Source organism: Oryctolagus cuniculus, chromosome 9 (assembly GCF_051225735.1).
Source record: "Oryctolagus cuniculus isolate XC-2025 breed Fujian yellow rabbit chromosome 9, ASM5122573v1, whole genome shotgun sequence".
NCBI lineage: Eukaryota > Metazoa > Chordata > Mammalia > Lagomorpha > Leporidae > Oryctolagus > Oryctolagus cuniculus.
The window spans coordinates 118737276-118748936 of record NC_142875.1 but is presented as its reverse complement, the minus strand read 5'-3'; the positions used below and the strand labels follow the sequence as shown (position 1 = coordinate 118748936).

At 43.2% G+C, this 11661-nt stretch overlaps 1 protein-coding gene across 8 annotated transcripts in view; it reads right to left on the bottom strand.

Moving 5' to 3' along the window:
• Nucleotides 1–8253: 8253 nt before the first annotated feature.
• Nucleotides 8254–11661, bottom strand: part of SLCO1C1 (solute carrier organic anion transporter family member 1C1) — a 59356-nt gene continuing 55948 nt past the window's right edge. For 6 of the 8 annotated variants that reach the window (XM_070049452.2, XM_089303911.1, XM_051850838.3 and 3 more), the window contains 2 exons: nt 10771–10888; nt 8254–9302 (listed from right to left, as the gene is read on the bottom strand). In XM_070049452.2, coding sequence (XP_069905553.1) covers nt 9080–9302; nt 10771–10888 — 341 coding nt within the window. In that variant the 3' untranslated portion in view covers nt 8254–9079. The remainder of the gene's footprint in view (nt 9303–10770; nt 10889–11661) is intronic. The other 2 variants (XM_089303910.1, XM_089303913.1) reach the window with 2 other exon arrangements.

The following is an 11661-nucleotide window of genomic DNA, read 5'->3' as shown; positions in this document are numbered from 1 at the left end:
CTTAACAAAGTTGTGGGGAGCAACCCGGACTAGACTAAGTTACTGGAATTAAGACTTATTCTATGCATCTGCTCTCCCACAATATGGCGCTGGGAGAGGAGGAAACAGCTTCTACACAGCTGCCTCCAGTTCAACCAATAAACTGTAGGACCTGCTCCTGATTGGAGGAGAGCAGCGTACTCGGCGTGTGGGTAGCAGAGTTGGGATTGGCGGAAGAGGACTATAAAGGAGGAGAGAGACAACATGCACCAGGAACATCTATCTGAAGGAACACCTGTGCAGCCCCCGAGAGAGCCGGCCGGCGGTGTGCCGCTCCCCCGCGGAAGTGGGGAAAGTGGCAGGGGGAACCGCCCTTCCACGGAGGTGGAAGGGATGGTAGCCAACCCGGGAAGAACCAGCAGCAAACCCGGGGAGGGCCGAGCAGACAAAAGAACAGCGCAGGGTCCTGTGTCGTTCCTCCACGAAGAGGGGGAGCAACAAAAGAGGGGAGGCATAACTGAGAGAGAGAGAGAGAGAGAGAGAGAGAGAGAGAGAGAGAGAGAAAGAAAGAATTTGTAGACCTGGAGGGAAGGGCAGGAGTTCCAGGACCTTCATTTTGTGAAATGGGGAAACATACTGTCTTATGCAATTTGCTGTGGCTATAACAAAATACCTGAAGCTCTATACTCTATGCAGAAAAGAGGTCTGTTTTGCTCATAGTTCAAGAGGTCCAAGAGCATGGCACCAGCATCTGCTCAACTCTGGTAAAGGCTTTCCCAACATGATGGGGGCAATGTGTGAGAGGGAGAGTGCACTTAGGAAACAGGAAGCCAGAGGGATCCAAGGGCCAGCTTGGGTTTTTTAAATAATAAGCTGATTTCATAGAACCAACTGGGTTCCCACAATAACCTCATTCATCCATTCCAACGGCCATACCCCTGGAAACCCGAGCACTGTCCAGTGGGCCCCACCATTTCACCACCTCTCAACATCACCACAGTTGTGGGTCAAGCTCTCAGCACATGAATCTTTGGGAGCACACGCAAACCACCATCAAGTCAGAGCACACATGGTACTGTGTGTTCAATGCACAAAAAGTGCAGGAGTTAATGTGATAACTGAAGAACTCAGAATAGCGACCCTATTACATACAGATTATAGGAGAAGAGCAAACGAGTACAGTGGACATGACATTTGACTCACTCTATCAAAGTGCACAGTCAACTGATGTTACCTAAAGCTGGTAAATCAAGAAAGTGATTTGAGCCTATTATTTAAAGATCTGAAAGTGACCTTCAGAAAACCCAACAAACCAAACTGGTTAGAATTCCTCGCCTTAGAGGTGTGGAAGTGAAGGTGGAGGGAAGAACTGTCACTTCTCATTTTAAATCATTTTGTCCCATTTGCTTTTTAAATCATGTATGTGCATTAGTGTATTCACACTTTCCTAATTTAGATATGCAAAACTGATGCCTTATAGAGTTACTGAAAGGCAGCACCAGAACATAGATTAGTACAGCCACAACTCGGCTATTTGATTCTGATAAAACCCAATTTAAACAATGGCTCTATCAACTCTAAGAACTTGTTAGCTTTGGAAAAACCACTAAAACTCTCAGTTTCTTCCTCTGAAAATATAATTAATAACACCAAACACCTAAGGCTATTTTGGTCTTTGAAATTGTCTAAGTCACTCAGCACACATGTAGTGTTTATTAGAAATATATCTAACAGTTGTTATACAAATGAGAATTACTCTCAAGTATAAGTTGTAGTCCATTTATTTCTTGAATCTCCCTTTACGTAGCAGTATAGGTATGTAATATTTAAGTGGAAATTCCTTACGAGCTAATGGTCAAAAATGTTCTGCCAGCAGTTCTGAGTATTCCTATAGTTTGTTTTTCTTTCTTGCTATGAAGACACCCTCACACACTGGAAAGATCTGAAGCAGGCCATCTAATCCAGTTTAAGCCACTCGGTCTGTACAATGACATTATGGAGCTTTATCTGCATGAAGGCTTCAGTGAGTCACATGTTTATTTGAGTTGCTGGTCACTTTCAAGGGCCATGGCTGTAGAATAAGAGAATACCATGACCAGCTAAATGTGGAGTAATTGTGGAATTGACACATCATTCAAAGTCTTACTTCTAATATCTGACCCTGAGACAGAAGGGATTTTTTGACATCTGAAATAGGACTTGGTTTGTTTAGAAAAAACTGATTATGTGCCTTTGTCAGCCGAGTTTACTTATATAAAGTATCAGTGATTCCTTCAGCAAATTGAATTTCCCACTACATGCTACCCTCTTATGCCACAAGTTGAGTTTGGTCTGTGTTAATTCCACTACCGAATTAATAGTTATACATACACAATGTGCTTACTCTAATTGGCATTCAGTCCTTTTCTAGAAAGGACCAGAATTTGATTTTCCTTTGTGCTGATTTATTTTTCATGTAACTCAAGAATAAACTGGGTAGGATTCTTTTGAGAAATCTACTTGCAAACAATTTATTTTTCATCATACTTCAAAAAACTTTGAAAAATAAAGAGGATGCAGAAGACAGAATGAGGGATTCTGATTTCAGTCACATCTGTACAAAGAAAATTCTCAACAAGTGCAATTACTCACAGATTCAGTAAAAATGTCTTATGGGTAAGACTGAAATCAGACATGACCCCCTAAAATTTATACAAAAATGTGGCCTTTTAAAGTTCCCCAGAAGCGCCATCTGGGATGCCACATATGCTACCAGAACTTAGGGTGCCATCCGATTTCACCATGGGCTTATTACTAAATCCTCAATATTAATACGCCCAAGAGGGTTCTTGCCTAATATTTAGAGAAGAGTTCTAAATACCAGCACTGATAAACGAGGCAGCATGGTACATTTGAAGCCTTTTATTTAGTGAGAAAGATGCCCAGAAGAGTGAGAGCTTTATTTAAGAGAAAGAGGTGAATCTAGGTTCATACCGAGCACCCGGAACCAGCCGCATGGAGGAGCATCTAGGCCAGGAAGCCTAGGGTACGTGGCCCGAAGGCCATGCGTCCTGGAGGCAGGGCTACAGCAAGCCCCCTCCTAGCAAGAGGCCAGGGAAAAGAGAATGGCTAGACACACTCTGTCCCAGGCTTTTAACCCACTTCCAAAGGGGAGTGGTTAATTGACCTGATTGGCTGGTGGACACCAGGTGTGGCCAGGTAGGGGGATGAGGTCACACAGGGGTGTGGCGAAGGCATGGTCTTCCATCTCACAAACCTAACTGATTTTAGTCTGTATGCCTGCCTACTTCAAGATCAATATGGAGATAGCACAGAGGATTTCTACTCACAGCTGGCAGGGCAGCAGCAGTTCTGATGTAGGCATGCTGGGGAAAAAGTCTCTTCATTTTCAAAAATAGTGAAATATGGGGATGGATTTTAAAAAGATTTATTTGGCCGGCGCCGCGGCTCACTAGGCTAATCCTCCGCCTGCGGCGCCGGCACACCGGGTTCTAGTCCCGGTTGGGGTGCCGGATTCTGTCCCGGTTGCCCCTCTTCCAGGCCAGCTCTCTGCTGTGGCCAGGGAGTGCAGTGGAGGATGGCCCAGGTGCTTGGGCCCTGCACCCCATGGGAGGCCAGGAAAAGCACCTGGCTCCTGGCTCCTGCCATCGGATCAGCGCGGTGCGCCGGCCGCAGCGCGCAGGCCGCGGCGGCCATTGGAGGGTGAACCAATGGCAAAGGAAGACCTTTCTTCTGTCTCTCTCTCTCACTGTCCACTCTGCCTGTCAAAAAAAAAAAAATTAAAAAAAAAAAGATTTATTTATTTATTTGAAAGACACAGTGAAAGAGATATAGGGAGGCAGGGAAGGAGGATGGGAAGGAGGGAAGGAGGGAAGAAGCGAGGGAGGGAGGGAGGGAGAAAGGGAGGGAGGGAGAGAGAAAATGAATCTTCATGTGCTGGTACAATCCCCATATGGTAATACCCAGCTAGGTCTCTTATGTGGGCAGCAGGGGCCAAAACACCTGAAAACACTTGGCTATCTTCTTCTGCTTCCCCAGGCACATTAGCAGGGACTCTGATCAGAAGCAGAGCAGCTGAGACTCAAACTGGCACTCTAACACGCAATGCCAGCAGCTTAACCTACTGTGCCACAGCATCAGCTCCAGGGGTGCTGTGTTGCAGCAGTTAAGATGCCAGTTGGGACACAGGCATCCCATGTAAGAGTCTGGTTCAAATCCTGGCTCCTCCTGGGAGGCACTGGATATTGGCTGAAGTGACTGGACCCTTGCCCCTCTCATGGGAGACCTGGTTTGAGTTTCAGCTTCCTGGCTTCATATTGGCCCAGTGTATATCTCTCTGTCACTTTCTGTCTTTTCCTCTGTCTCTCTGCCTTTTGAATAAATTCAAAAAGTTTTTGTTTTTTGACAGGCAGTCAGAGAGAGAGAGAGAGAGAGAGAGAGAGAGAGAAAGGTCTTCCTTCCATTGGTTCACCCCCCAAATGGCTGCTACGGCCGGCGCTGCGCCAATCCAAAGCTAGGAGCCAGGTGCTTCCTCCTGGTCTCCCATGTGGGTGCAGGGCCCAAGCACTTGGGCCATCCTCCACTTCCCTCCCGGGCCTCAGCAGAGAGCTGGTCTGGAAGAGAAGCAACCAGGACAGGACCCGGCGCCCCGACCAGGACTAGAACCCAGGATGCCGGCGCCACAGGCAGAGGATTAGCCAAGTGAGCCAAGGCGCGGGCTCAAAAAATTTTTTTTGAAACCTAGTTATTATGAAATAATTGAGTATCACCAATTCAAATAAAATGAGAGATATACATTTAAATCACATTTCTCTATCTCTATTTTTTTTTTTTTTTTGACAGGCAGAGTGGACAGTGAGAGAGAGAGACAGAGAGAAAGGTCTTCCTTTGCCGTTGGTTCACCCTCCGATGGCCGCCACGGCCAGTGCACTGCGGCCGGCGCACCGCGCTGATCCGATGGCAGGAGCCAGGTACTTATCCTGGTCTCCCATGGGGTGCAGGGCCCAAGTACTTGGGCCATCCTCCACTGCACTCCCTGGCCACAGCAGAGAGCTGGCCTGGAAGGGGGGCAACCGGGACAGAATCTGGCGCCCCGACCGGGACTAGAACCCAGTGTGCCGGCACCGCAAGGCGGAGGATTAGCCTAGTGAGCCGCGGTGCCGGCTTCTATCTCTATTTTCAAACTTCATTTTCTCCACTCATATTTTCAGGACAGATATATAAAATGAAATTAGAAGACTGAGGCCAGCGCCACAGCTCACTAGGCTAATCCTCTGCCTGTGGCGCCAGTACCTCCGGGTTCCAGTCCCAGTTGGGACGACGGTTCTGTCCCGATTGCCCCTGTTCCCGTCCAGCTCTCTGCTGGCCTGGGAGTGCAGTGGAGGATGGTCCAAGTGCTTGGTCCCTGCACCAGTATGGGAGACCAGGAGAAGCACCTGGCTCCTGGCTTCGGATCGGCGCAGCGCACTGGCTGTAGTGGCCATTTTGGGGGTGAACCAACGGAATGAAGATCTTTCTCTCTCTCTCTCTCTCTCTCACTGTCTAACTCTGCCTGTCAAAAAACAAAAAACAAAACAAAACAAAAACAAATTAAAAGACTGAAAACAATTTGTATTATTTGATATCAACACTGTATAAGTAAAGCTACTACATTTTTGAGCTGGTCTCCTTTTAGGATGTATGTCTCAGGAAACATCCCAAATATTCTCCTTTGCGGGAATGTTCTATTATGTGTTCTGTTTGTTTGAAAGGCTACTAAGAATTGTGCTTTAATTCCAAGTCTCCATGATCTAAAGTGCTGCCTGAGATTAACTGCTAAAAGTAGAGTATTTCAATCCATAAGTCAAAACATTCTAATAAAAAAGTGTGTGAAATGGGGTGGGCAATGTTTTGCAGAGCAGTGAGCCACTACTTGGGGTCCCACATCTCATACTGGAGTACCTGCTTTGAATTCCTGCTGCTCCACTTCTGATCCAGCTTCCTTCTGATTCACATCCTGAGAGGCAGGAAATGATGGTTCAAGTGCTGGGATTAGTACCATCCACTGTTACAAAGAACTTACTTAGCATGAGAGAAAGAGAACAAGAGGAAATCTTCCATTTGCTGGTTCAGACAAAAATAGATACAACAGCGCAGCTGGGCCAGGCCAATGCCGATCCTGGAACTCCCATCTGGGAACCCAGTATGGGTGGCAGTGATCCTAGCATTTGAGTCATTGTCTGCTGCTTCCCAGGATGTGCAACAGCAGGAAGCCGGATCGGAACTGCAGAAGCTGGGCCTCAGACCAGACACTCTGATACGGGATGTGGGTGTCCCAGTGACAGAAAACCCATCCCTATTTAGTGTATTCTTTTATTATAAGGTGGATGATTTATAGTTTGATACACTGTAGTTTTAAGAGTTAAATCCAAATATGTTATTTAACTTAATCCAGATGATCAAGGGAGATCCTTTAGAATTGTTTCGAACAATTGATTATCTGCAGGCTGTTGAAATTTACAGATGAAGACAACAGTCAGAACAAACTGATTTAACAGAATACTGGATTGTAGAGAAATTACAGATAAAAGAACCAGTTTATTTAGTATTACATTATTGGGTCAGGCTGATTAGTGGCAAAGATAGTTTTAGATTTATATCTGAGTTCAATCCCAGTTGGGCGCCTTCAAGGGTAAGCCATTTTTAACCTCTTTTAGCCTCAGTTTCATCATCTGTTAAATGGATATTCTGATACTAAGAATGCTAAAAAGATGAAGATAGTTTTTCGAGCAGACTAGTATGCAATAGAGTTATGGGTTCTCATTCTGACCCTGAGCATCTCCTTGATAAGTGAGGGTTCTTTCTGTGCACTGGAGAGACTCTACAGCCTCATTCCCACTGGAATCCTTCAGTTCTCCTTTCCTAATCCAGTTTTCCTTCCACTCAGTTACCTCTGGATTTTACAGGACTTACGGACTGCTGACAGATTGGATTGTGAGGTGGCAGTAGCTGAAGGTGATGCCTCCTTAGGGTGGATTCTGTCTGAGGTCTGCTATGGTGGAGGAAAAGAAAGGTATCACATAAGAGAGCTGCAGATTAAAGATGGCAGGTGCTGAACCCACTCATCCTTGTCGCAGGAGCACCAGGAAGCTGAGGAAGCGGAAATGCTGGCCTTGACTTCCTCAGCTGCAGAGAAACAACCATCTGGCACTGTGTGGCAGGGGCAGCTCCGCGTCCAGAAGTCCCTGGACCCTGTGAGGAGTGGCAGGAGGAGTACCAAAGCGCACCATACTCAGTCTTACCATTACCCCACCCATCACTCTTCTTTCCTGTTATAACACCTAGATTTATTGTAGACTATCAGAAATTTAACTTTCTTTTTTTTTCTTTGAAACTAAATACATTTTAATAGAAAACAAAATACAAAATAACTCTTCAGAAAACAGAAATATTGAATCCTTTTTCCACAATTAGAACTTGCTTTATCCTCAGAGCACAGTTTGATATGCGTGCGTATGTACTTAACGATTCACAAAGTGTTCATTAAACTGATATTGCAGTGCAGGAGGTGGGAGCAGATCATCACAGGACAAAAAGACATTGAAAGAGCTACACCTCTGTAGAAATGGTCACTCGGAAATTCACCATTTTTCTAATTTAACCTTGCGGCATCATTCCAAATTATTCTTTATTATAATCTTTCTTTTCAGGGGAGACAATTATTACTTGAAGTGCAGCCATGGAAAGAATCTCTCCTTCCCACCATCACTGCAAGAGCCCAAAATGTTCGCAGTCAAACCCACCCACCCGCTTTCAGGAACATGTCAACCCAAAATTTCCCTTTCTCCCAATACACTGTGCTACCAAATTCTCTGAATTCCCTGAACCTCAAAATTCTAAGTATCACAGCCAGTGCCAGCAGTCAAACCTGAAAGGTAAAAGCAGAGAAGGTTCCCTCTGCCAGTGCTAGGTTTCTTCTTCTCAATAATAATAATAATAATTATAATTATAATTATAATAAAAAAAATCCTGGTTCTCTGTAATTACGGAAAAGGAAAAGACTTTTTGCCAGGACCATTCCCTCCCCTTTCCTGGTTCCCGCCCCAGCATCCCTCCACCTGTAAGGAACTCCCTTCCACCCGGGGATGGGCCACACGTGACACTCCAGAAATTTAACTTTCAAACACATTTTATGAACATATGCAACTAAGCAGTGAGCTACTTACATACAGTATAATATGGGTGGTATTTAGTTAATATTTTTTAATCCACTGAATTCATAGCAGGACAATAAAACAGGTTACCATTCATTTTATTAACTTACAACCATGTTCACATGCAAAGGTAGGGAATGTCCAATCCACAAGCCGTATAAGGCCACAAAATCATTTGGTCTGGCCTTGCCAAGACAACCACAGGCAGGACTCAAAGTTCAATAAATATATAGTAGGCTAATTTTTTAAGCTGATAACTTTATGTGGTCTTCAAATGAGCTTATAAATATCCAAATGATCACTAGAAGAAAAAAGGTTCCCTATCCCTAAAGGTGTCATACAAATAGCACATATAAATGAATAGAAAAACAATTCAACTCCCAATAGCACCTGCCACTACATTTATCTATATTAATTATTGTATTTCAAAAGAAATGAGGAGCTTAAAATGAAATCTCCATCTACGGATTCTAACTCAAGTCTAACATCGTCATTAAGGTTGAACTCAATGGAACTTGAGATGTTAATTAATCTTTCAAACATTTTCTCTTACTATAGACAAATAACTCAGTTGTAAATTGCTTTATACATAACAGCATCCAATAGAGGCAGTTGTTCTAAGAGGAATACAGCAAATACATCAACTGGCACAAGGCAAAGTAAAGCAGGGTAAGTAAATAATATAAGAAATTTGTATATAAATTTAAAAGGCTTAAAATTAGTTCTATCATCCACATCTTGTTCTACTTAGTTATATTACTTTCAAGTGTATTATCTAAGATCTCAAGTCAGAATCATATAGACATTTTTGAAAGAAAAAAGATATTACACATTTTAAAACCATTTTCATCAAAATACATTGCAAAACTTCAACAAGTTAGGAAATATGGCTTCCGGCAATCATTTTCCTAGAGTTGCGTTTCCTTGCCTGGCCAGCAGTTGGGCTGAAGCAGATGGTCACTTGGAATAGAATTTTCCTTCCTGAATCTTGTAGACACCATTGTTCTTTCTCTCTTGGCTATGAAACTTCTGTGCTTTGAAACATCTTTTTTCTTTAAAATGAAAAGCACTGCAAAGCTTAGGAAAATGGACACTGTACCCAGTATTAGGGTTACTCCCAGGTATATGTGTCTAGAAGAAGAGAGAATACCAGTCATAATTATGTAAACTACCCAACTTAAAATAAAGTGTTGAAGGCAGGTAACAATTCCATTCTGAGAATTTCCCTGAGAATGCAAATGTAGACTAGAATGGTAACTCTTGAGGGGCTCTCTATAAAGACTGATAGCTATTGAAGACAGTTAATACAAAGCAATTTCTTAGTACTACAATAATTTTCAGATCCTAGTAATTACAGAAGAACTTCTGCCCTCTTTGTAAATTATTTCCTTTGAACAAGTAACTCTATCCCTCTTTGCCCAGAACAGTCTCAGTTTATGCTACTGTTGTCTGTCATTTTACTACTATCTCCTTTCAATCTCAAAAGTGTCTAGATTTGAACAATAAATTGTGTGGTTATCGTATTCTCAGACATTTCTTGAATTCATGTCTATGGAAAAATTGCATGAAGCAATGCTAAGGAAAATCGGGACTTTCAGTAAAGTGGAATGATTTACAATAAAACAGAGGATTAAATCAATTCCTTTCATAGGAAGCTTTTAGTTCTACACTTCATCAGAAGTACGGTATGAAAGAGCAGGTTGAATGTCTCATTCTGGTCATCTTATAAACACACTCTGGGTTTCTGATTGAGTCTCATTGTCACTACATTAAAGGGAACACAGCCATAGCAAATGTGAGTAAAGCCCAAATTATACTCACAGATCAGATCCCTTTCAAAGAGCAAAATAAATTTCACACATAACATCAAAGCCTATTAAATCAAACAACCAGCTTGTTTCAGATGGTCTACCCAATTCACATCCAACTAAGGTGGTTTAGCACCAAGTTTATTTCCCTAGAAAATGCTCAGCTTTTAAGTTTTTTTTAAAAAAGTCCTTCCTGCTTTTAAGCCATTGAAGTACTGCTTGCAGGACTTAGCATTTGATGAACTGAACTCAATGATATGCTGTGGAAAAGCCATGCTCCCTACTCTATACACACTCAGCCACACAGAGGAAACATTTTACTTTTATGCATTTCAAGTACTGGAATAATTGAACATCAGTTTGGCAATAAAAGCTGGACAGATTTAGAGCCAAATCCAACTCTTGCCCAGGGGGATTATATCTGACGTAAATGGTACAGTCTGGCTCAGTTTGAAAAAGAACAGAATTAAACCCAAAATGTGACCCAAATTTAAATGCTTCTGAGTTACAGTGAATTACCATGAGTGCACAAACTTTCAACATTCTACTTTATTCAGGAGTCTGTCATCTTTCTTTTTAAATGATTAATCACAGTTAGAAATGGGGGTAGAGTCTAAAATCTAGACAATAAAATAACAATTTTTCTTCAAAGTACATCATACTTTTTGATTTGACTATTTTTTACTTTGCAAACAGTGAAACTTCAAGATGAATTAGCACTGTCCATGGCATTTACTGCATAAACCAGGATAATGTGGCAGTGAACTGTGGGGAAGCATTTAAGATGGTACCTGAAAGAATTTGAATCATATAATCTGCAGGATCCTCTACTTCCACATCTTTTAAATCCCCATTTGAGGCAGGAAGTGTCAATCAAAACTCCAAAGTATACTGGAGCTGGGATTCCTGCTGTGAGAAAAACAAATTGCTACCAAAGCATCTGCACATTTTTTTGGTTAGGAATGGCTATGTGCCCTATTACCTTTAGGTCAACAATTACTGTTCAGGAGCTGAAAGGTCATCTCCAACACGCTGAAATCTCCAAAACCTTTCTTCTAGCCCCGTCGTTTCTTATAATCCCCAAACCTATTCAGTAACTGCCAATCGCTGACCTCAAGAAGCGACTTTCCCAGATACTTCAAGCTCAGCTTCAGTTCAACTTCTTTCTCCCCAGGACTGACTGACTGACTGACTCTCTAACCTAGAAACGTTTTATTTAAGGTATATAAACGTCATGCATTTCACAGATGCACATTTAGTAACACAGTGATTCTTCCTTTCCTATGCTCCCTCCCACTCTCCCACCCTCCTCCTTCCTCCCTCTCCTATTCCCATTCTTATTCTCTACAAAGATCTAACTTCATTATATTTTTTTTTTTGACAGGCAGAGTGGACAGTGAGAGAGAGAGACAGAGAGAAAGGTCTTCCTTTGCCGTTGGTTCACTCTCCAATGGCTGCAGCGGCCGGAACGCTGCGGCTGGTGCACCGCGCTGACCCGATGGCAGGAGCCACGTACTTATCCTGGTCTCCCATGGGGTGCAGGGCCCAAGCACTTGAGCCATCCTCCACTGCACTCCAGGGCCACAGCAGAGAGCTGGCCTAGAAGAGGGGCAACCGGGACAGAATCTGGCGCCCTGACTGGGACTAGAACCCGGTGTGCCAGCACCGCAGGCAGAGGATTA